Source organism: Hemiscyllium ocellatum, chromosome 50, assembly GCF_020745735.1.
Source record: "Hemiscyllium ocellatum isolate sHemOce1 chromosome 50, sHemOce1.pat.X.cur, whole genome shotgun sequence".
Taxonomy (NCBI): domain Eukaryota; kingdom Metazoa; phylum Chordata; class Chondrichthyes; order Orectolobiformes; family Hemiscylliidae; genus Hemiscyllium; species Hemiscyllium ocellatum.
The window spans coordinates 1,144,367-1,169,899 of NC_083450.1; the positions used below are offsets into that span (position 1 = coordinate 1,144,367).

Here is a 25,533-nt window from a genome sequence, read left to right on the forward strand (position 1 = left end):
ATCACAAACTCAGATAACATGGACTGTGGAAGCCAGCGCAGTGGGAGCAACAAATGAAAGAAATGTAAGGCTGGGGGATCTCGGCATCGTTACTGCACTGTCAGCTATCAGTAGCAGCAGAATTATCCTCAAACACAATCTGCAAGGTTGCAGCTACCTCACTACCATTGGTGGCCTCGGAAGACGCCTGGAGGAAGAACGCCTCATCTTCCGCCTCGGAACACTTCAACCCCAGGGCATCAATGTGGACTTCAACAGTTTCCTCATTTCCCCTTCCCCCACCCCATCCTAGTTCCTAACTTCCAGCTCAGCACTGTCCCCATGACTTGTCCGGACTTGTCCGACCTGTCTAGCTCCTTTTCCACCTATCCACTCCACCCTCTCCTCCCTGACCTATCACCTTCATCCCCTCCCCCACTCACCCATTGTACTCTATGCTACTCTCTCCCCACCCCCACCCTCCCTCTAGCTTATCTCTCCACGCTTCAGGCTCACTGCCTTTATTCCTGATGAAGGGCGTTTGCCCGAAACGTCGATTTCGCTGCTCGTTGGATGCTGCCTGACCTGCTGTGCTCTTCCAGCACCACTGATCCAGAATCTGGTTTCCAGCATCTGCAGTCAGTGTTTGGACCTAGCAAAGGCTATTGGCCGATACTTCTGTACTAACAGCTCCCTCTCTCACTAGTAACAGTTCCCCCATCCTACGTTCCCTCCATTTCCTGCCACCATTGCTCTGGTCTCCAAGGTCTGCGTGTGGCTGTGACTTTCTGAAGCTGAGGTCAGTGGTTCTGCACGCACAGACCCTCCAAATGACTGGAGGGAATACTGCCCTGCTCTTTAATGACTCTTCTCCTTCAACAGCAGCAACTTGGATACACTGACAACAAAATTAAGAAGCTTCAAAAGCAAACATTCATGTTCACTGAGGTTGGCTCCAGGTCTGGGGTACTCAGTCAGCCTTGCCGAGTTCACCTTCATAACCAAAGGTTTGCAGGTTTTGGCTCTCCATTTCGAAAGGACGTAGAATACCTCTCATCTCATCAGGATTGAGAAAGCCTTTGCAATGTTAGCTCTCGGCCCCTGCTCCATTTAACACAAACTAGCTTACCCTCTGCAACTGACCATGTTACAGATAATGTTCTTCAGGGAGCTGACCACCATCCAGGGGCAAGAGCAGGAGGTTAAGGACTGACCGTGGAGTGAGGTGAGTGATACAAGGACAGGGAAGGTACACAGACACTGTGGGGCTGAACCACGTCACTCTCATTTCTCCTGGTTGTAGATACAATTAGCTGGGTAATCGCGGTTTTAAATGTGTGAGTTAGAGAGTGTCACCAGCAAACACTTTTTCAACACAGTTATCAAAAACTAATGAGTCACTTTGGTATTTTTAGCTAATTTCCATTTCCAGATTTTATAACTGTTATTTGTTTTTATTTGTGACCCACTGTGTGTAATCGTATATACATCACGTGTTCCTGAGCAGATGCTGTAAGTGTGTGTGTTTCTGGTGTAAGTGTGTTGTGTTTCTGATGTAAGTGTGTGTGTTTCTGGTATAAGTCTGTTGTGTTTCTGGTGTAAGTGTGTGTGTTTCTGGTGTAAGTGTGTGTGTGTCTGGTGTAAGTGTGTTGTGTTTCTGGTGTAAGTGTGTGTGTTTCTGGTGTAAGTGTGTGTGTTTCTGGTGTAAGTGTGTTGTGTTTCTGGTGTAAGTGTGTGTGTTTCTGGTGTCAGTGTGTGTGTTTCTGGTGTAAGTGTGTTGTGTGTCTGGTGTAAGTGTGTGTGTTTCTGGTGTAAGTGTGTGTGTTTCTGGTGTAAGTGTGTTGTGTTTCTGGTGTAAGTGTGTGTGTTTCTGGTGTAAGTGTGTGTGTTTCTGGTGTAAGTGTGTTGTGTTTCTGGTGTAAGTGTGTGTGTTTCTGGTGTCGGTGTGTGTGTTTCTGGTGTAAGTGTGTTGTGTTTCTGGTGTCAGTGTGTTGTGTTTCTGGTGTAAGTGTGTGTGTTTCTGGTGTAAGTGTGTATGTTTCTGGTGTAAGTGTGTTGTGTTTCTGGTGTCGGTGTGTGTGTGTTTCTGGTGTAAGTGTGTGTGTTTCTGGTGTAAGTGTGTGTGTTTCTGGTGTCAGTGTGTTGTGTTTCTGGTGTAAGTGTGTGTGTTTCTGGTGTAAGTGTGTTGTGTTTCTGGTGTCAGTGTGTTGTGTTTCTGGTGTAAGTGTGTTGTGTTCCTGGTGTAAGTGTGTGTGTTTCTGGTGTCAGTGTGTTGTGTTTCTGGTGTAAGTGTGTGTGTTTCTGGTGTAAGTGTGTTGTGTTTCTGGTGTCAGTGTGTTGTGTTTCTGGTGTAAGTGTGTTGTGTTTCTGGTGTAAGTGTGTTGTGTTCCTGGTGTAAGTGTGTGTGTTTCTGGTGTAAGTGTGTTGTGTTTCTGGTGTAAGTGTGTGTGTTTCTGGTGTAAGTGTGTGTGTTTCTGGTGTAAGTGTGTTGTGTTTCTGGTGTAAGTGTGTGTGTTTCTGGTGTCAGTGTGTGTGTTTCTGGTGTAAGTGTGTGTGTTTCTGGTGTCAGTGAGTTGTGTTTCTGGTGTAAGTGTGTGTGTTTCTGGTGTAAGTGTGTTGTGTTTCTGGTGTAAGTGTGTGTGTTTTTGGTGTAAGTGTGTTGTGTTTCTGGTGTAAGTGTGTGTGTTTCGGGTGTCAGTGTGTGTGTTTCTGGTGTCAGTGTGTTGTGTTTCTGGTGTAAGTGTGTTGTGTTTCTGGTGTAAGTGTGTGTGTTTCTGGTGTAAGTGTGTGTGTTTCTGGTGTAAGTGTGTTGTGTTTCTGGTGTCAGTGTGTATGTTTCTGGTGTAAGTGTGTGTGTTTCTGGTGTCAGTGTGTGTGTTTCTGGTGTAAGTGTGTGTGTTTCTGGTGTAAGTGTGTGTGTTTCTGGTGTGTGTGTGTGTTGTGTTTCTGGTGTAAGTGTGTGTGTTTCTGGTGTAAGTGTGTTGTGTTTCTTGTGTAAGTGTGTGTGTTTCTGGTGTAAGTGTGTGTGTTTTTGGTGTAAGTGTGTGTGTTGTGTTTCTGGTGTAAGTGTGTGTGTTTCTGGTGTAAGTGTGTGTGTGTCTGGTGTAAGTGTGTGTGTATTTGGTGTAAGTGTGTGTGTGTCTGGTGTAAGTGTGTGTGTTTCTGGTGTAAGTGTGTTGTGTTTCTGGTGTAAGTGTGTGTGTGTCTGGTGTAAGTGTGTGTGTTTCTGGTGTAAGTGTGTGTGTGTCTGGTGTAAGTGTGTGTGTATTTGGTGTAAGTGTGTGTGTATTTGGTGTAAGTGTGTGTGTGTCTGGTGTAAGTGTGTTGTGTTTCTGGTGTAAGTGTGTGTGTTTCTGGTGTCAGTGTGTGTGTTTCTGGTGTAAGTGTGTGTGTTTCTGGTGTGTGTGTGTATTTGGTGTAAGTGTGTGTGTTTCTGGTGTAAGTGTGTGTGTTTCTGGTGTAAGTGTGTTGTGTTTCTGGTGTAAGTGTGTGTGTTTCTGGTGTAAGTGTGTGTGTTTCTGGTGTAAGTGTGTTGTGTTTCTGGTGTAAGTGTGTGTGTTTCTGGTGTAAGTGTGTGTGTGTCTGGTGTAAGTGTGTTGTGTGTCTGGTGTAAGTGTGTGTGTTTCTGGTGTAAGTGTGTGTGTGTCTGGTGTAAGTGTGTTGTGTGGCTGGTGTAAGTGTGTGTGTTTCTGGTGTAAGTGTGTGTGTTTCTGGTGTAAGTGTGTGTGTCTGGTGTAAGTGTGTTGTGTGTCTGGTGTAAGTGTGTTGTGTTTCTCGTGTAAGTGTGTGTGTTTCTGGTGTAAGTGTGTGTGTTTCTGGTGTAAGTGTGTCGTGTTGCTCCTCGGATGCTGCCTGAAATGCTGTGCTCCTCCAGCCCCACTAATCCAGAGTCTGGGTACCTGAGTGCATATTCACTGGGCTACATCGTGAAGCTGGGACATCTGACAGTCACAGTCTGATACTCATCTACAGGGACAGTATTTTGAGGCTTTCTTGTTCAGACAGATGGTAAATTAAAACCTCAACTGTATTGTCCTTACTCTGTCCTCACTCCGTGAACAGGACGTGTCAAAATGTAAGGTTAGAATGTAACAGGTTTGCTCTCACTCGACTCCTTCGGCTGTTCCACACATTGCTTCCCAGATGCCAACGCTGCCTGTGTACACATGGCCAGAGACTCCCTAGATGTCACAGGAAGTGCACCACTCTCTGCAGGGGTAGTGCCAGAAGACTAGAGGATACCAAACTTTGTCCCCTGGTCAAGAAGGGGAGTAGGGACAACCCTGGTAATGATAGACCAGTGAGCCTTACTTTGGTTGTGAGTAAGGTGTTGGAAAAGGTTTTAAGAGATAGAATTTATCATCATCTGGAAAGGAATAAGTTGGTTAGGGATAGTCAACACGGTTTTGTGAAGGGTAGGTCATGCCTCAGAAACCTTCCTGAGTTCTCTGAGAAGCTGACTATGGGGTGGATGAGGGTAAAGTGGTCGATACAGGTGGTATATGGATTTTAGTCAGGTATTTGATAAGGTTCCCTGTGGTATGCTGAAAATACAGAGGCACAGGACTGAAGGTGTTTTGGCGGTTTGGATCAGAAATTAGCTTGCTGAAAGAAGACAGAGGTTTGTGGTTGATGGGAAATGTTCATCCTGGAGTCCAGTTACCAGTGGTGTACCGTAAGGATCAGTGTTGGGTCTATTGCTGCTCGTCAGTTTATAAACGACATGGATGAGGGCGTAGAAGGGTGGGTTAGTAAATTCGTGGATGACACTAAGGTCGGTGGAGTTGTGGATAGTGACGAAGGATGTTGTAGGTTACAGAGAGACATAGATAAGCTGCAGAGCTGGGCTGAGAGGTGGCAAACGGAGTTTAATGTAGAAAAGTGTGAAGTAATTCACTTTGGAAGGAACAACAGGAATGCAAAGTACTGGGCTAATGGTAAGATTCTTGGTAGTGTAGATGAGCAGAGAGATCTCGGTGTCCATGTACACAGATCCTTGAAAGTTGCCACCCAGGTTGACATGGTTGCTAAGAAGGCATACAGTGTTTTAGCTTTTATTAATAGAGGGATTGAGTTCCGGAACCACGAGGTTATGCTACAGCTGTACAAAACTCTGGTGCGGCCGCACTTGGAGTATTGTGTACAGTTCTGGTCACCGCATTATAAGAAGGATGTGGAAGCTTTGGATAGGGTGTAGAGGAGATTTACTAGGATGTTCAAAGTTTGTGTGAAGATTTGTAGCTCGGGTGCTTGTTGTCGTGGTTCTGTTCGCCGAGCTGGAAGTTTTTGTTGCAAACGTTTCGTCCCCTGGCTAGGAGACATCATCAGTGCTGTGGAGCCTCCTGCGAAGCGCTTCTTTGATGTTTCTTCCGGCATTTATAGTGGTCTGTCCTTGCCGCTTCGGGTGTCAGTTTCAGCTGTCCGCTGTAGTGATTGGTATATTGGGTCCAGGTCGATGTGTCTGTTGATGGAGTTTGTGGATGAGTGCCATGCCTCTAGGAATTCCCTGGCTGTTCTCTGTCTGGCTTGCCCTATGATAGTAGTGTTTTCCCAGTCGAATTCATGTTGCTTGTTGTCTGAGTGTGTGGCTACTAGGGATAGCTGGTCGTGTCGTTTCGTGGCTGGTTGGTGTTCATGTATGTGGATTGTTAGCTGTCTTCCTGTTTGTCCTATATAGTGTTTTGTGCAGTCCTTGCATGGTATTTTATAAACTACATTAGTTTTGCTCATGTTGGGTATTGGCTCCTTTGTTCTAGTAAGTTGTTGTCTGAGCGTGGCTGTTGGTTTGTGTGCTGTTATGAAAGTAACCACCCCAACACACACAAACGAAGCTGCACCAGGACACTATTCAAAAGGGCCACAACACACTGCAGTACACCAGAACTGCGAAAAGAGGAAGAGGAACACCTATACAAGGTATTCACCAAAAACGGATACCCACGCAACTTTATCACCAGATGCCTAAGAGATAGACCGAGGAACGAGGACATGCCACAACCAAAAGGACTAGCCACACTACCATACGTCAGGAGCGTCTCAGAACTGACAGCCAGACTACTGTGACCCTTAGGACTCATAACAGCACACAAGCCAACTTCCACACTCAGACAACAACTTACTAGAACAAAGGACCCAATACCCAACATGAGCAAAACTAATGTAGTTTATAAAATACCATGCAAGGACTGCACAAAACACTATATAGGACATACAGGAAGACAGCTAACAATCCGCATCCATGAACACCAACTAGCCACGAAACGACACGACCAGCTATCCCTAGTAGCCACACACTCAGACAACAAGCAACATGAATTCGAGTGGGAAAACACTACTATCATAGGACAAGCCAGATAGAGAACAGCCAGGGAATTCCTAGAGGCATGGCACTCATCCACAAATTCCATCAACAAACACATCGACCTGGACCCAATATACCAACCACTACAGCGGACAGCTGAAACTGACACCCGGAAGCGGCAAGGACAGACCACTATAAATACCGGAAGAAACATCAAAGAAGCGCTTCACAGGAGGCTCCACAGCACTGATGATGTCTCCTAGCCAGGGGACGAAACGTTTGCAACAAAAACTTCCAGCTCGGCGAACAGAACCGCGACGATTACTAGGATGTTGCCAGGTATGGAGGGAAGGTCTTACGATGAAAGGCTGGGGGACTTGAGGCTGTTTTTGTTAGAGAGAAGAAGGTTGAGAGGTGACTTAATAGAGACATCTAAGATAATCAGAGGGTTAGATAGGGTGGACGGGGAGAGCCTTTTTCCAAGTATGGGGACAGCAGACACGAGGGGGCATAGCTTTAAACTGAATGGTGATAGATATAGGAGATGTCAGAGGTAGTTTCCTTACTCAGAGAGTAGTAAGGGTATGGAATGCTTTGCCTGCAACGGTAGTAGATTCGCCAACTTTAAAGATTAGAGTGATGCTGGAAAAGCACAGCAGGTCAGGCAGCATCCGAGGGGCAGGAAAATCGATGTTTTGGGCAGGACCCCTTCATCAGGAACGATTTCCCTGCTCCTCGGACACTGCCTGACCTGCTGTGTTTTTCCAGCACCACTCTAATCTTGACTCTCATCTCCAGCATCTGGAGTCTTCACGTTTGCCTGGCCAACTTTAAAGGTATTTAAATGTTTGTTGGATAAATATATGGATGAAAATGGGACGGTGTAGGTTAGACGGGCTTCAGGTCGGTGTGACACTGAGAGCTGAAGGGCTTGTACTGGGCTGTAATCCTCTAGGTCCTATGTTCTACTTGTTGTGATCCTGACCCATAATGACCACAAGGTGCTGAGTTAAAGCCCGATTCTGACCGGAGCTGACTCAGGGCATGTAGCCCAGCAGCTGGATCCTACAGTTATTCCCAGAATCCCTGGGCTAGGGAGGTGGAAATATCAGACCAGGTGATTACCTCAGACAGCAACTTCCCAATCCATGGCCACTTCCATCTAAAAGAACAGGGAGAGTAGATGCATGGGAACACCACTCCTTCCAAGTCACTCGCCATCCTAATATATCATCGTTCATTTACTGTCACTGGGTCAAAATCCTGGAATTCTCTCCCTCACAGTGTTGTGGGTTAGCCCACAGCAGGAGGACTCCAGCTGTTCCAGAAGGCAGCTGACCTCCCCCCCAACCCCCCACCATCTCAAGGGGCAACTTGGGAGGGGTAATAAATGCCAGGCCCAGCCAGCAACGCCCACATCCCACAAATGAATTGAAAAAAATGATTTTCTCCCACTGTTGGATTTACCCCAAGGACCGAATTGTTATAGAGCTCAGTTGCTGAAATAATCAGCTCTAACATAAAGATTTCAGAGATTGCTAATGAGCATGGCCTTCACAGGGAAAGGGTTTCTGTGCGATCAAAAGTGACTACACTCTCATGACATTACAATATGTAAAGCTAACAACGTGTTGCTGGAAAAGCGCAGCGGGTCAGGCAGCATCCAAGGAGCAGGAGAGTCGGTGTTTCGGGCATAAGCCCTTCTCCAGGAGGGCTTATGTAAAGCTACCCAACTGAACCTCAAAGTAATGACACAAAGTTAAATCAAATGCGATCTAAACTCCTTGCAGAGTAACACCATTCAGTTGTTTGTCTGATTGGTAAACTATCCTTAACTTTCAGTCATTTCTCATTGTAACCTTGCGTCAATTTATCACACCCTGACTGAAATTTCCCTCCCATTCCTTCAAAACTATGAATACCGCAGACTATCCCAAACCTGTGCGGCTCGTGATCTCTCAACCTTTGGCCACAGCTTCCCTTTCCAATCTACGGCCTATTAAAATTCAAAGCTGCCACAAGCTAACCAGTACTAGCACAACACTGGCATCGGTTTCTCACTGCTATATGAAATGCCTGCCCTTTTCAGTTAGGTGTCTTAGTAGGGAAAACGTGTTCATCATTTTGGCCATCCCCAGCCTCACACACACGGTATCTGTTTATCCAGTGAGGAAAGGTCAACAATTCTGGGAAAGACTCTGGGAACTTCAAAACCGTTCCAAACACATCAGTGGTTGAGAGCACAGAAAGAGAGGCTGGAGAGATTGACCAAGTGATGGGGCATGTCGCTGAAGGTGGAGCAAGTGATGGAAAATTCCAGAAGGAAATAAAACTAATGGCAGAGAGAGTCCAGGTGAGAGACGGACTCAGACACTGAGAGGAATGAGACAGACCCAGTGTCAGAAAACTGATTGATTCATTTGTCACGTGCACCAGAGTACAGTGAAAAGTTTTGTTTATGAGCAGGACAGGCAGGTCAGACAAAGCAAGGATGGACAGACAAAAAGACTTAGTCAGAGGCATCATGGTTCTGGATGTAGGTTTGCTCACTGAGCTGGAAGGTTCATTTTCAGATGTTTCGTCACCATGCTGGGTAACATTTTCAGTGGGCCTCTGGGCAAAGCACTATTGATGATTCCTGCTTTCTATTTATATTTCTATTTGGGTTTCTTTGGGTTGGTGATGTTATTTCCTGTGGTGAAGTCACTTCCTGTTCTTTTTCTCAGGGGGTGGTAGATGGGGTCTAACTCAATGATAGAGTTCTGGTCGGAATGCCATGCTTTTAGGAATTCTCGTGCGTGTCTTTGTTTGGCTTGTCCTAGGATGGATATGTTGTCCCAGTCGAAGTGGTGTCCTTCCTCATCCGTATGTAAGGATACTAGCGAGGGAGAGTCATGTCTTTTTGTGGCTCGTTGGTGTTCATGTATCCTGATGGCTAGTTTTCTGCCTGTTTGTCCAATGTAGTGTTTGTTACAGTCCTTGCATGGTATTTTGTAAATGACATTAGTTTTGCTCATTGTCTGTATAGGGTCTTTCAAGTTCATTAGCTGCTGTTTTAGTGAGTTGGTGAGTTTGTGGGCTACCATGATGCTAAGGGGTATGAGGAGTCTGGCAGTCATTTCTGAGCTGTCTTTGATGTAGGGAAGAGTGGCCCGGGTTACAAAATGCTAACCACTGAGTCATCGTGTCAACCAGTGATGAAGGATGTAGGAGAGAGATGGGGCCAGTCATCGTGAATATGGGGCCAATGATGGAGGATATTGGAGAGAGATGGGGCCAGAGATGGAGGATATTGGAGAGAGATGGGGCCAGTGATAGGGGATATTGGAGAGAGATGGGGCCAATGATGGAGGATATAGGAGAGAGATGGGGCCAGAGATGGAGGGTGGAGGAGAGAGATGGGGTCAGTGATGGAGGATGTAGGAGAGAGATGGGGCCAGAGATGGAGGATATTGGAGAGAGATGGGGCCAGTGATGGAGGGTGTAGGAGAGAGATGGGGCCAGAGATGGAGGGTGTAGGAGAGAGATGGGGCCAGTGATGGAGGATGGAGGAGAGAGATGGGGCCAGTGATGGAGGATGGAGGAGAGAGATGGGGCCAGTGATGGAGGGTGTAGGAGAGAGATGGGGCCAGAGATGGAGGGTGTAGGAGAGAGATGGGGCCAGTGTTGGAGGGTGTAGGAGAGAGATGGGGCCAGTGATGGAGGATGGAGGAGAGAGATGGGGCCAGTGATGGAGGATGGAGGAGAGAGATGGGGCCAGTGATGGAGGGTGTAGGAGAGAGATGGGGCCAGTGATGGAGGGTGTAGGAGAGAGATGGGGCCAGAGATGGAGGGTGTAGGAGAGAGATGGGGCCAGTGATGGAGGGTGTAGGAGAGAGATGGGGCCAGTGATGGAGGATGGAGGAGAGAGATGGGGCCAGTGATGGAGGGTGTAGGAGAGAGATGGGGCCAGTGATGGAGGATGGAGGAGAGAGATGGGGCCAGTGATGGAGGATGGAGGAGAGAGATGGGGCCAGTGATGGAGGGTGTAGGAGAGAGATGGGGCCAGTGATGGAGGGTGTAGGAGAGAGATGGGGCCAGTGATGGAGGATGGAGGAGAGAGATGGGGCCAGTGATGGAGGATATTGGAGAGAGATGGGGCCAGTGATGGCGGATATTGGAGAGAGATGGGGCCAGTGATGGAGGATGGAGGAGAGAGATGGGGCCAGTGATGGAGGGTGTAGGAGAGAGATGGGGCCAGTGATGGAGGGTGTAGGAGAGAGATGGGGCCAGTGATGGAGGATGGAGGAGAGAGAGATGGGGCCAGTGATGGAGGGTGTAGGAGAGAGATGGGGCCAGAGATGGAGGATATTGGAGAGAGATGGGGCCAGTGATGGCGGATATTGGAGAGAGATGGGGCCAGTGATGGAGGATAGAGGAGAGAGATGGGGCCAGTGATGGAGGGTGTAGGAGAGAGATGGGGCCAGTGATGGAGGATGGAGGAGAGAGAGATGGGGCCAGTGATGGAGGGTGTAGGAGAGAGATGGGGCCAGTGATGGAGGGTGTTGGAGAGAGATGGGGCCAGTGATGGCGGATATTGGAGAGAGATGGGGCCAGTGATGGAGGATGGAGGAGAGAGATGGGGCCAGTGATGGAGGGTGTAGGAGAGAGATGGGGCCAGTGATGGAGGGTGTAGGAGAGAGATGGGGCCAGTGATGGAGGGTGTAGGAGAGAGATGGGGCCAGTGATGGAGGATGGAAGAGAGAGATGGGGCCAGTGATGGAGGGTGTAGGAGAGAGATGGGGCCAGAGATGGAGGATATTGGAGAGAGATGGGGCCAGTGATGGCGGATATTGGAGAGAGATGGGGCCAGTGATGGAGGATAGAGGAGAGAGATGGGGCCAGTGATGGAGGGTGTAGGAGAGAGATGGGGCCAGTGTTGGAGGGTGTAGGAGAGAGATGGGGCCAGTGATGGAGGATGGAGGAGAGAGATGGGGCCAGTGATGGAGGGTGTAGGAGAGAGATGGGGCCAGTGATGGAGGGTGTAGGAGAGAGATGGGGCCAGAGATGGAGGGTGTAGGAGAGAGATGGGGCCAGTGATGGAGGGTGTTGGAGAGAGATGGGGCCAGTGATGGAGGGTGTAGGAGAGAGATGGGGCCAGTGATGGAGGGTGTTGGAGAGAGATGGGGCCAGTGATGGAGGGTGTAGGAGAGAGATGGGGCCAGTGATGGAGGGTGTTGGAGAGAGATGGGGCCAGTGATGGAGGGTGTAGGAGAGAGATGGGGCCAGTGATGGAGGGTGTAGGAGAGAGATGGGGCCAGAGATGGAGGATATTGGAGAGAGATGGGGCCAGTGATGGCGGATATTGGAGAGAGATGGGGCCAGTGATGGAGGATGGAGGAGAGAGATGGGGCCAGTGATGGAGGATATTGGAGAGAGATGGGGACAGAGACATGGTTGTGTCTGAGAGTGTGATGGAATAAATGAATATAAACACAGAGACTGCTGTGTTGGACAATAGTGGAAATGACCCGATCTCTGAAAAGAATATGAACAGGAAGTGAGTACGCACCACAGGACTGTGCACAGATACACATCCAATAGTTGGCCCTTGCAGATCTGACACTAGTGTCAGTCGTGTGTTTGGTCACTTGCCTTCCATTTTATGCCCACAGCTGACCGTGCACTCACTGACCAGGACATACTGAGCAAGGGGACCCTGAAGGTCAATATAATCTCAGCACCTGAGGGACAATGATGATCAGGAGCATGACCTCGGACAATATTGTCCATTTCCCAACCACTGCTCAGATCTCAGGGGATTGAATGGAACATCAGGCCAACCACTCGAGCTCTGAATGAGATTCCATGAACCATCCACAACAGAGAACTTTCGCCCCGTGTCTCAGGGCCCTCTCTCCCCGTGTGTCAGGACCCTCTCTCCCCGTGTCTCAGGGCCCTCTCTCCCCGTGTCTCAGGGCCCTCTCTCCCCGTGTCTCAGGGCCCTCTCTCCCCGTGTCTCAGGGCCCTCTCTCCCCGTGTGTCAGGACCCTCTCTCCCCGTGTGTCAGGGCCGTCTCTCCCCGTGTCTCAGGGCCCTCTCTCCCCGTGTGTCAGGACCCTCTCTCCCCGTGTCTCAGGGCCCTCTCTCCCCGTGTGTCAGGACCCTCTCTCCCCGTGTCTCAGTGCCCTCTCTCCCCGTGTCTCAGGGCCCTCTCTCCCCGTGTCTCAGAGCCCTCTCTCCCCGTGTCTCAGTGCCCTCTCTCCCCGTGTCTCAGGGCCCTCTCTCCCCGTGTCTCAGTGCCCTCTCTCCCCGTGTCTCAGGGCCCTCTCTCCCCGTGTGTCAGGACCCTCTCTCCCCGTGTCTCAGTGCCCTCTCTCCCCGTGTGTCAGGACCCTCTCCCCGTGTCTCAGGGCCCTCTCTCCCCGTGTCTCAGTGCCCTCTCTCCCCGTGTCTCAGGACCCTCTCCCCGTGTGTCAGGACTCTCTCTCCCCGTGTGTCAGGACCCTCTCTCCCCGTGTCTCAGTGCCCTCTCTCCCCGTGTCTCAGGACCCTCTCTCCCCGTGTGTCAGTGCCCTCTCTCCCCGTGTCTCAGGACCCTCTCTCCCCGTGTCTCAGGACCCTCTCTCCCCGTGTCTCAGTGCCCTCTCTCCCCGTGTGTCAGGGCCCTCTCTCCCCGTGTCTCAGGGCCCTCTCTCCCCGTGTCTCAGGGCCCTCTCTCCCCGTGTCTCAGGACCCTCTCTCCCCGTGTGTCAGGGCCCTCTCTCCCCGTGTCTCAGGGCCCTCTCTCCCCGTGTCTCAGGACCCTCTCTCCCCGTGTGTCAGGACCCTCTCTCCCCGTGTGTCAGGGCCCTCTCTCCCCGTGTGTCAGGACCCTCTCTCCCCGTGTCTCAGGGCCCTCTCTCCCCGTGTCTCAGGGCCCTCTCTCCCCGTGTCTCAGGGCCCTCTCTCCCCGTGTCTCAGGGCCCTCTCTCCCCGTGTCTCAGTGCCCTCTCTCCCCGTGTCTCAGGGCCCTCTCTCCCCGTGTCTCAGGGCCCTCTCTCCCCGTGTCTCAGGGCCCTCTCTCCCCGTGTCTCAGGACCCTCTCTCCCCGTGTCTCAGGGCCCTCTCTCCCCGTGTGTCAGGGCCCTCTCTCCCCGTGTCTCAGGGCCCTCTCTCCCCGTGTGTCAGGGCACTCTCTCCCCGTGTCTCAGGGCCCTCTCTCCCCGTGTCTCAGGACCCTCTCTCCCCGTGTCTCAGGGCCCTCTCTCCCCGTGTCTCAGGACCCTCTCTCCCCGTGTGTCAGGGCCCTCTCTCCCCGTGTGTCAGGGCCCTCTCTCCCCGTGTCTCAGGGCCCTCTCTCCCCGTGTCTCAGGACCCTCTCTCCCCGTGTCTCAGGACCCTCTCTCCCCGTGTGTCAGGACCCTCTCTCCCCGTGTGTCAGGACCCTCTCTCCCCGTGTCTCAGGGCCCTCTCTCCCCGTGTCTCAGGACCCTCTCTCCCCGTGTGTCAGGACCCTCTCTCCCCGTGTCTCAGGGCCCTCTCTCCCCGTGTCTCAGGACCCTCTCTCCCCGTGTGTCAGGACCCTCTCTCCCCGTGTCTCAGGACCCTCTCTCCCCGTGTCTCAGGGCCCTCTCTCCCCGTGTGTCAGGACCCTCTCTCCCCGTGTGTCAGGACCCTCTCTCCCCGTGTGTCAGGGCCCTCTCTCCCCGTGTGTCAGGACCCTCTCTCCCCGTGTCTCAGGACCCTCTCTCCCCGTGTCTCAGGACCCTCTCTCCCCGTGTCTCAGTGCCCTCTCTCCCCGTGTCTCAGGACCCTCTCCCCGTGTGTCAGGGCCCTCTCTCCCCGTGTCTCAGGGCCCTCTCTCCCCGTGTGTCAGGACCCTCTCTCCCCGTGTGTCAGGACCCTCTCTCCCCGTGTGTCAGGACCCTCTCTCCCCGTGTCTCAGGACCCTCTCTCCCCGTGTGTCAGGGCCCTCTCTCCCCGTGTCTCAGGACCCTCTCTCCCCGTGTGTCAGGACCCTCTCTCCCCGTGTGTCAGGGCCCTCTCTCCCCGTGTGTCAGGGCCCTCTCTCCCCGTGTGTCAGGGCCCTCTCTCCCCGTGTCTCAGGACCCTCTCTCCCCGTGTGTCAGAGCCCTCTCTCCCCGTGTGTCAGGACCCTCTCTCCCCGTGTCTCAGGGCCCTCTCTCCCCATGTGTCAGGACCCTCTCTCCCCGTGTCTCAGGACCCTCTCTCCCCGTGTCTCAGGACCCTCTCTCCCCGTGTCTCAGGACCCTCTCTCCCCGTGTCTCAGGACCCTCTCTCCCCGTGTGTCAGGACCCTCTCTCCCCGTGTGTCAGGACCCTCTCTCCCCGTGTGTCAGAGCCCTCTCTCCCCGTGTGTCAGGACCCTCTCTCCCCGTGTGTCAGGACCCTCGCTCCCCGTGTGTCAGGGCCCTCTCTCCCCGTGTGTCAGGACCCTCTCTCCCCGTGTCTCAGGGCCCTCTCTCCCCGTGTGTCAGGGCCCTCTCTCCCCGTGTCTCAGGGCCCTCTCTCCCCATGTGTCAGGACCCTCTCTCCCCGTGTCTCAGGACCCTCTCTCCCCGTGTCTCAGGACCCTCTCTCCCCGTGTGTCAGAGCCCTCTCTCCCCGTGTCTCAGTGCCCTCTCTCCCCGTGTGTCAGGACCCTCGCTCCCCGTGTGTCAGGACCCTCGCTCCCCGTGTGTCAGGACCCTCTCTCCCCGTGTGTCAGGACCCTCGCTCCCCGTGTGTCAGGACCCTCTCCCCGTGTGTCAGGACCCTCTCTCCCCGTGTGTCAGGGCCCTCTCTCCCCGTGTCTCAGGACCCTCTCTCCCCGTGTGTCAGGGCCCTCTCTCCCCGTGTGTCAGGGCCCTCTCTCCCCGTGTCTCAGTGCCCTCTCTCCCCGTGTCTCAGTGCCCTCTCTCCCCGTGTGTCAGGACCCTCTCTCCCCGTGTGTCAGGGCCCTCTCTCCCCGTGTGTCAGGACCCTCTCCCCGTGTCTCAGGGCCCTCTCTCCCCGTGTGTCAGGGCACTCTCTCCCCGTGTCTCAGGACCCTCTCTCCCCGTGTGTCAGGACCCTCTCTCCCCGTGTCTCAGGACCCTCTCTCCCCGTGTCTCAGGACCCTCTCTCCCCGTGTGTCAGGACCCTCTCTCCCCGTGTCTCAGGGCCCTCTCTCCCCGTGTGTCAGGACCCTCTCTCCCCGTGTGTCAGGGCCCTCTCTCCCCGTGTGTCAGGACCCTCTCCCCGTGTCTCAGGGCCCTCTCTCCCCGTGTGTCAGGGCACTCTCTCCCCGTGTCTCAGGACCCTCTCTCCCCGTGTGTCAGGACCCTCTCTCCCCGTGTCTCAGGACCCTCTCTCCCCGTGTCTCAGGACCCTCTCTCCCCGTGTGTCAGGACCCTCTCTCCCCGTGTCTCAGGGCCCTCTCTCCCCGTGTCTCAGGACCCTCTCTCCCCGTGTGTCAGGGCCCTCTCTCCCCGTGTGTCAGGACCCTCTCTCCCCGTGTCTCAGGGCCCTCTCTCCCCGTGTCTCAGGGCCCTCTCTCCCCGTGTGTCAGGGCCCTCTCTCCCCGTGTGTCAGGGCCCTCTCTCCCCGTGTGTCAGGACCCTCTCTCCCCGTGTGTCAGGGCCCTCTCCCCGTGTCTCAGGACTCTCTCTCCCCGTGTGTCAGGGCCCTCTCTCCCCGTGTCTCAGGGCCCTCTCCCCGTGTGTCAGGACCCTCTCTCCCCGTGTCTCAGGACCCTCTCTCCCCGTGTCTCAGGGCCCTCTCTCCCCGTGTGTCAGGACCCTCTCTCCCCGTGTGTCAGGACCCTCTCTCCCCGTGTCTCAGGACCCTCTCTCCCCGTGTCTCAGGGCCCTCTCTCCCCGTGTGTCAGGACCCTCTCTCCCCGTGTCTCAGGGCCCTCTCTCCCCGTGTGTCAGGGCCCTCTCTCCCCGTGTCTCAGGGCCCTCTCTCCCCGTGTGTCAGTGCCCTCTCTCCCCGTGTCTCAGGACCCTCTCTCCCCGTGTCTCAGGACCCTCTCTCCCCGTGTGTCAGGGCCCTCTCTCCCCGTGTCTCAGGGCCCTCTCTCCCCGTGTGTCAGTGCCCTCTCTCCCCGTGTCTCAGGACCCTCTCTCCCCGTGTCTCAGGACCCTCGCTCCCCGTGTGTCAGTGCCCTCTCTCCCCGTGTCTCAGGACCCTCTCTCCCCGTGTGTCAGGGCCCTCTCTCCCCGTGTCTCAGGGCCCTCTCTCCCCGTGTCTCAGGGCCCTCTCTCCCCGTGTGTCAGGACCCTCTCTCCCCGTGTCTCAGGACCCTCTCTCCCCGTGTCTCAGGACCCTCTCTCCCCGTGTTTCAGGGCCCTCTCTCCCCGTGTCTCAGGGCCCTCTCTCCCCGTGTCTCAGGGCCCTCTCTCCCCGTGTGTCGGGGCCCTCTCTCCCCGTGTCTCAGGACCCTCTCTCCCCGTGTCTCAGGGCCCTCTCTCCCCGTGTGTCAGGGCCCTCTCTCCCCGTGTCTCAGGACCCTCTCTCCCCATGTGTCAGGACCCTCTCTCCCCGTGTGTCAGGACCCTCTCTCCCCGTGTCTCAGGACCCTCTCTCCCCATGTGTCAGGACCCTCTCTCCCCGTGTGTCAGGACCCTCTCTCCCCGTGTCTCAGGACCCTCTCTCCCCATGTGTCAGGACCCTCTCTCCCCGTGTGTCAGGACCCTCTCTCCCCGTGTCTCAGGACCCTCTCTCCCCGTGTCTCAGGACCCTCTCTCCCCGTGTGTCAGGACCCTCTCTCCCCGTGTCTCAGGGCCCTCCCTCCCCGTGTCTCAGGGCCCTCTCTCCCCGTGTCTCAGGACCCTCCCTCCCCGTGTCTCAGGACCCTCTCTCCCCGTGTCTCAGGGCCCTCTCTCCCCGTGTCTCAGGGCCCTCCCTCCCCGTGTCTCAGGGCCCTCTCTCCCCGTGTCTCAGGACCCTCTCTCCCCGTGTCTCAGGACCCTCTCTCCCCGTGTCTCAGGACCCTCTCTCCCCGTGTCTCAGGACCCTCTCTCCCCGTGTCTCAGGACCCTCAGGCTCCCCGTGTGTCAGGCTCCCCGTGTGTCAGGCTCCCCACACCTACCTCTTTCTCTGAGATGTACAGCTGATCTGTCTTTAAGATGACGAAGCGGTTTTTCCAGATCTCCCGGAATATTCCTCTCCCGCAGTATTTGCGGATCCAGCCGGATTTCTCGGGTTGGCTGGGGGGCTGATTGCCGTCCTGGGTTCCCTGGGAAGTGAAGGAAACCCACAGCGTCACTGCCCGGACGGTCACCACTGACCACCGGCCTCCTTCCCACTGAGCCGACAGGGAATCCGCCCCCTCCCCCTCCTCCAGGGTCTCTCGGCTCCTGCACCATCTCACTGTGATGGACCAGGGTGAGGACAATCGAGCTGGACACAGGCTCGGAATCCAGCCCCAGGCCCCAGGCCCAGACCCAGACCCAGACCCAGACCCCAGACCCCAGACCCAGACCCCAGACCCCAGACCCAGACACCAGCCCCAGACCCAGACCCCAGACCCAGACCCCAGACCCAGACCCAGACCCCAGACCCAGACCCCAGACCCAGACCCAGACCCCAGACCCAGACCCCAGACCCAGACCCCAGACCCCAGACCCAGACCCCAGACCCAGACCCAGACCCCAGACCCAGACCCCAGACCCAGACCCAGACCCCAGACGCAGACCCAGACCCAGACCCCAGACCCTAGACCCAGACCCCAGACCCCAGACCCAGATCCCAGATCCCAGACCCAGACCCCAGACCCAGACCCAGACCCAGACCCCAGATCCCAGATCCCAGACCCAGACCCCAGACCCAGACCCCAGACCCCAGACCCAGACCCAGACCCAGACTGCAGACCCCAGACCCAGACCCCAGACCCAGACCCCAGACCCAGACCCAGACCCCAGACCCCAGACCCAGACACCAGCCCCAGACCCAGACCCAGACCCCAGACCCAGACCCAGACCCCAGACCCAGACCCCAGGCCCAGACCCAGACCCAGACCCCAGACCCCAGACCCAGACCCCAGACCCAGACCCAGACCCCAGACCCCAGACCCAGACCCCAGACCCCAGACCCAGACCCCAGACCCCAGACCCAGACCCCAGACCCAGACCCAGACCCAGACCCAGACCCCAGACCCAGACCCCAGACCCCAGACCCCAGACCCCAGACCCCAGACCCCAGACCCAGACCCAGACCCCAGACCCAGACCCAGATCCCAGGCGCAAACCCCTGACCCAGATCCCAGACCCCAGACCCCAGACCCAGGCCACATACCCAGAGCCCAGGCCCACACCCAAACCCCAGACCCAGACCCCAGACCCAGACCCCAGACCCAGACCCCAGACCCCAGACCCAGACCCCAGGCCCAGCCCCAGACCCAGACCCCAGACCCCAGACCCAGACCCAGACCCCAGGCCCAGACCCAGACCCCAGACCCAGACCCAGACCCAGACCCCAGTTCCAGACTCTGGACACCAGACCCAGACTCCAGACCTCAAACCCAGACCCAGACCCCAGACTCTAGGCCCCAGAACCCAGACCCAGACCCAGACCCCAGACCCAGACCCAGATCCCAGGCGCAGACCCCTGACCCAGATCCCAGACCCCAGGCCCCAGCCCAGGCCCAATACCCAGACCCCAGGCCCAGACCCAGACCCCAGACCCAGACCCCAGACCCAGACCCCAGACCCAGACCCCAGACCCCAGACCCAGAGCGCAGGCCCAGCCCCAGACCCAGACCCCAGACCCCAGACCCAGGCCCCAGACCCAGACCCCAGACCCAGACCCCAGACCCAGACCCAGACCCAGACCCAGACCCCAGACCCCAGTTCCAGACTCTGGACACCAGACCCAGACTCCAGACCTCAAACCCAGACCCAGACCCCAGACTCTAGGCCCCAGAACCCAGACCCAGACCCAGACCCCAGACCCAGACCCAGATCCCAGGCGCAGACCCCTGACCCAGATCCCAGACCCCAGGCCCCAGCCCAGGCCCAATACCCAGACCCCAGACCCAGACCCAGAACCCAGACCCAGACCCCAGACCCAGACCCCAGACCCAGACCCCAGACCCCAGACCCAGAGCGCAGGCCCAGCCCCAGACCCAGACCCCAGACCCCAGACCCAGACCCAGACCCCAGGCCCAGACCCAGACCCCAGACCCAGACCCAGACCCAGGCCCCAGACCCAGACCCCAGACCCAGACCCCAGACCCCAGACCCAGACCCAGACCCAGGCCCCAGACCCCAGACCCAGACCCAGACCCCAGACCCAGACCCCAGGCCCCAGACCCAGACCCTAGACCCCAGGCCCCAGACCCAGACCCTAGACCCCAGTTCCAGACTCTGGACACCAGACCCAGACTCCAGACCTCAAACCCAGACCCCAGACCCTAGACCCTAGACCCTAGACCCCAGACCCAGACCCCAGACCCTAGCCCCAGACCTCAACCCCATATCCCAGCCCCAGCCGGAGACCCCAGATCCTAGACCCCAGACCCAGATCCCAAGTTCAGACCAAGATCCCAGCCTCAGACCCCAGATCCCAGATCCCTGACCCCAGACCCTAGAATACAGGCTAAGACCCAGTTCCCAACACCAGATCCCAGACCCAGACCCAGACCCAGGCCCCAGACCCCAGCCTCAGACCCAGACCCCAGGCCCCAGACCCCAGACCCAGACGCAGACACCAGACCCAGGCCCCAGACTCCAGACCCCAGACCCCAGACCCAGACCCCAGGCCCCAGACCCAGGCCCCAGGCCCCAGACCCAGACCCCAGACCCAGACCCCAGACCCCAGACCCAGACCCAGATGCAGACCCCAGACTCAGACCCCAGACCCAGACCCAGACGCAGACCCCAGACCCAGACCCAGACGCAGACCCCAGACCCAGACCCCAGACCCAGACCCCAGACCCAGACCACAGACCCAGACCCAGACCCCAGACCCCAGACCCAGACCCAGATGCAGACCCCAGACTCAGACCCCAGACCCAGACCCAGACGCAGACCCCAGACCCCAGACCCCAGACCCAGACCCCAGACCCAGACCCCAGACCCAGACCCAGACGCAGACCCCAGACCCCAGACCCCAGACCCAGACCCCAGACCCAGACCCCAGACCCAGACCCCAGACCCAGACCCAGACCCAGATCCCAGACCCCAGACCCCAGACCCAGACCCCAGACCCCAGACCCCAGACCCCAGACCCAGACCCCAGACCCAGACCCAGATCCCAGGCGCAAACCCCTGACCCAGATCCCAGACCCCAGACCCAGGCCCCATACCCAGACCCCAGGCCCAGACCCAGACCCCAGACCCAGACCCCAGACCCAGACCCCAGACCCAGACCCCAGACCCCAGACCCAGACCCCAGGCCCCAGACCCAGACCCAGACCCCAGGCCCCAGACCCCAGACCCAGACCCCAGACCCCAGACCCAGACCCCAGGCCCCAGACCCAGGCCCCAGGCCCCAGACCCAGACCCCAGACCCAGACCCCAGACCACAGACCCAGACCCAGATGCAGACCCCAGACTCAGACCCCAGACCCAGACCCAGACGCAGACCCCAGACCCAGACCCAGACGCAGACCCCAGACCCAGACCCCAGACCCAGACCCCAGACCCAGACCCCAGACCCAGACCCAGACCCCAGACCCCAGACCCAGACCCAGACCCCAGACCCCAGACCCAGACCCAGATGCAGACCCCAGACTCAGACCCCAGACCCAGACCCAGACGCAGACCCCAGACCCAGACCCAGACGCAGACCCCAGACCCCAGACCCCAGACCCCAGACCCCAGACCCAGACCCCAGACCCAGACCCAGACGCAGACCCCAGACCCCAGACCCTGACCCCAGACCCAGACCCAGACCCAGACCCTAGACCCCAGACCCCAGACCCAGACCCCAGACCCAGACCCCAGACCCCAGACCCCAGACCCCAGACCCAGACCCCAGACCCAGACCCAGATCCCAGGCGCAAACCCCTGACCCAGATCCCAGACCCCAGACCCCAGACCCAGGCCCCATACCCAGACCCAGACCCCAGACCCAGACCCCAGACCCAGACCCCAGACCCAGACCCCAGACCCAGACCCCAGGCCCAGCCCCAGACCCAGACCCCAGACCCCAGACCCAGACCCAGACCCCAGGCCCAGACCCAGACCCCAGACCCAGACCCAGACCCAGACCCCAGACCCCAGACCCAGACCCAGACCCAGGCCCCAGACCCAGACCCCAGACCCAGACCCAGACCCCAGACCCCAGACCCAGACCCAGACCCAGGCCCCAGACCCAGACCCCAGACCCAGACCCAGACCCCAGACCCAGACCCCAGACCCAGACCCAGACCCCAGACTCTAGGCCCCAGACACAGTCCCACACCCCAGACCCCAGACCCAGACCCAGACCCCAGACCCAGACCCAGACCCCAGACCCAGACCCCAGACCCCAGACCCAGACCCAGACCCAGACCCAGACCCCTGACTCTAGGCCCCAGACCCCAGACCCAGACCCCAGACCCCAAGCCCCAGACCCAGACCCCAGACCCAGACCCCAGACCCAGACCCAGACCCCAGACTCTAGGCCCCAGACCCAGTCCCAGACCCCAGACCCCAGACCCAGACCCAGACCCAGGCCCCAGACCCAGACCCCAGACCCAGACCCAGACCCCAGACCCAGACCCCAGACCCAGACCCCAGACCCCAGACCCAGACCCAGACCCAGACCCAGACCCCTGACTCTAGGCCCCAGACCCCAGACCCAGACCCCAGACCCCAAGCCCCAGACCCAGACCCCAGACCCAGACCACAGACCCAGACCCAGACCCCAGACTCTAGGCCCCAGACACTAGACCCAGACCCCAGACCCCAAGACCCAGACCCAGACCCAGACCCAGGCCCCAGACCCAGACCCCAGACCCAGACCCAGACCCCAGACCCAGACTCCAGACCCAGACCCAGACCCAGACCCCAGACCCCAGACCCCAGGCCCCAGACCCAGACCCTAGACCCCAGTTCCAGACTCTGGACACCAGACCCAGACTCCAGACCTCAAACCCAGACCCCAGACCCTAGACCCTAGACCCTAGACCCCAGACCCAGACCCCAGACCCTAGCCCCAGACCTCAACCCCATATCCCAGCCCCAGCCGGAGACCCCAGATCCTAGACCCCAGACCCAGATCCCAAGTTCAGACCAAGATCCCAGCCTCAGACCCCAGATCCCAGATCCCTGACCCCAGACCCTAGAATACAGGCTAAGACCCAGATCCCAACACCAGATCCCAGACGCAGATCCCAGACCCCAGATCCCAAACCAAGACCCCAGACCCAGACCCCAGACCCAGACCCAGACCCCAGACCCAGACCCCAGACCCAGACCCAGACCCAGACCCAGAACCCAGACCCCAGACCCAGACCCCAGACCCAGACCCAGACTCCAGACCCAGACCCCAGACCCAGACCCAGACCCCAGACCCAGACCCCAGACTCTAGGCCCCAGACCTCAGACCCAGACCCCAGACCCCAAGCCCCAGACCCAGACCCAGACCCAGACCCAGACCCCAGACCCAGACCCAGACCCAGACCCTAGACCCTAGACCCCAGACCCAGACCCCAGACCCAGACCCTAGACCCCAGTTCTAGACTCTGGACACCAGACCCAGACTCCAGACCTCAAACCCAGACCCAGACCCCAGACCCTAGCCCCAGACCTCAACCCCATATCCCAGCCCCAGCCGGAGACCCCAGATCGCAGATCCCTGACCCCAGACCCTAGAATACAGGCTAAGACCCAGATCCCAGGACCAGATCCCAGACCCTGGCCCCAGATCCAGGCCCCAGACCCAGACCCCAGACCCAGGCACCAGAGCCCAGATCCCAGACGCAGACCCCTGACCCAGATCCTAGACCCCAGACCCCAGGCCCAGACCCTAGACCCCAGTTCTAGACTCTGGACACCAGACCCAGACTCCAGACCCAGACCTCAGACTCTAGGCCCCAGTCCCCAGACCCAGACCCCAGACCCCAGACCCAGACCCCAGGCCCAGCCCCAGACCCAGACCCCAGACCCCAGACCCAGACCCAGACCCCAGGCCCAGACCCAGACCCCAGACCCAGACCCAGACCCAGACCCCAGACCCCAGACCCAGACCCAGACCCAGGCCCCAGACCCAGACCCCAGACCCAGACCCCAGACCCCAGACCCCAGACCCCAGACCCCAGACCCCAGACCCAGACCCAGACCCCAGACCCAGACCCAGATCCCAGGCGCAAACCCCTGACCCAGATCCCAGACCCCAGACCCCAGACCCAGGCCACATACCCAGAGCCCAGGCCCACACCCAAACCCCAGACCCAGACCCCAGACCCAGACCCCAGACCCAGACCCCAGACCCCAGACCCAGACCCCAGGCCCAGCCCCAGACCCAGACCCCAGACCCCAGACCCAGACCCAGACCCCAGGCCCAGACCCAGACCCCAGACCCAGACCCAGACCCAGACCCCAGTTCCAGACTCTGGACACCAGACCCAGACTCCAGACCTCAAACCCAGACCCAGACCCCAGACTCTAGGCCCCAGAACCCAGACCCAGACCCAGACCCCAGACCCAGACCCAGATCCCAGGCGCAGACCCCTGACCCAGATCCCAGACCCCAGGCCCCAGCCCAGGCCCAATACCCAGACCCCAGGCCCAGACCCAGACCCCAGACCCAGACCCCAGACCCAGACCCCAGACCCAGACCCCAGACCCCAGACCCAGAGCGCAGGCCCAGCCCCAGACCCAGACCCCAGACCCCAGACCCAGGCCCCAGACCCAGACCCCAGACCCAGACCCCAGACCCAGACCCAGACCCAGACCCAGACCCCAGACCCCAGTTCCAGACTCTGGACACCAGACCCAGACTCCAGACCTCAAACCCAGACCCAGACCCCAGACTCTAGGCCCCAGAACCCAGACCCAGACCCAGACCCCAGACCCAGACCCAGATCCCAGGCGCAGACCCCTGACCCAGATCCCAGACCCCAGGCCCCAGCCCAGGCCCAATACCCAGACCCCAGGCCCAGACCCAGACCCCAGACCCAGACCCCAGACCCAGACCCCAGACCCAGACCCCAGACCCCAGACCCAGAGCGCAGGCCCAGCCCCAGACCCAGACCCCAGACCCAGACCCAGACCCCAGGCCCAGACCCAGACCCCAGACCCAGACCCAGACCCAGGCCCCAGACCCAGACCCCAGACCCAGACCCCAGACCCCAGACCCAGACCCAGACCCAGGCCCCAGACCCCAGACCCAGACCCAGACCCCAGACCCAGACCCCAGGCCCCAGACCCAGACCCTAGACCCCAGGCCCCAGACCCAGACCCTAGACCCCAGTTCCAGACTCTGGACACCAGACCCAGACTCCAGACCTCAAACCCAGACCCCAGACCCTAGACCCTAGACCCTAGACCCCAGACCCAGACCCCAGACCCTAGCCCCAGACCTCAACCCCATATCCCAGCCCCAGCCGGAGACCCCAGATCCTAGACCCCAGACCCAGATCCCAAGTTCAGACCAAGATCCCAGCCTCAGACCCCAGATCCCAGATCCCTGACCCCAGACCCTAGAATACAGGCTAAGACCCAGTTCCCAACACCAGATCCCAGACCCAGACCCAGACCCAGGCCCCAGACCCCAGCCTCAGACCCAGACCCCAGGCCCCAGACCCCAGACCCAGACGCAGACACCAGACCCAGGCCCCAGACTCCAGACCCCAGACCCCAGACCCAGACCCCAGGCCCCAGACCCAGGCCCCAGGCCCCAGACCCAGACCCCAGACCCAGACCCCAGACCCCAGACCCAGACCCAGATGCAGACCCCAGACTCAGACCCCAGACCCAGACCCAGACGCAGACCCCAGACCCAGACCCAGACGCAGACCCCAGACCCAGACCCCAGCCCAGACCCCAGACCCAGACCACAGACCCAGACCCAGACCCCAGACCCCAGACCCAGACCCAGATGCAGACCCCAGACTCAGACCCCAGACCCAGACCCAGACGCAGACCCCAGACCCCAGACCCCAGACCCAGACCCCAGACCCAGACCCCAGACCCAGACCCAGACGCAGACCCCAGACCCCAGACCCCAGACCCAGACCCCAGACCCAGACCCCAGACCCAGACCCCAGACCCAGACCCAGACCCAGATCCCAGACCCCAGACCCCAGACCCAGACCCCAGACCCCAGACCCCAGACCCCAGACCCAGACCCCAGACCCAGACCCAGATCCCAGGCGCAAAC

The 25,533-nt window shown here is 58.1% G+C and overlaps 1 protein-coding gene across 2 annotated transcripts in view; it reads right to left on the reverse strand.

Annotated features, from left to right (window-relative positions):
- The window catches only part of LOC132805485 (pleckstrin homology domain-containing family O member 1-like), a 55,396-nt gene that overhangs the window by 18,647 nt on the left and 11,216 nt on the right, over positions 1-25,533 (reverse strand). For both annotated transcript variants that reach the window (XM_060820586.1, XM_060820585.1), the window contains exon 2: positions 17,315-17,461. In XM_060820586.1, the coding sequence (XP_060676569.1) occupies positions 17,315-17,461 (147 nt within the window). The remainder of the gene's footprint in view (positions 1-17,314; positions 17,462-25,533) is intronic.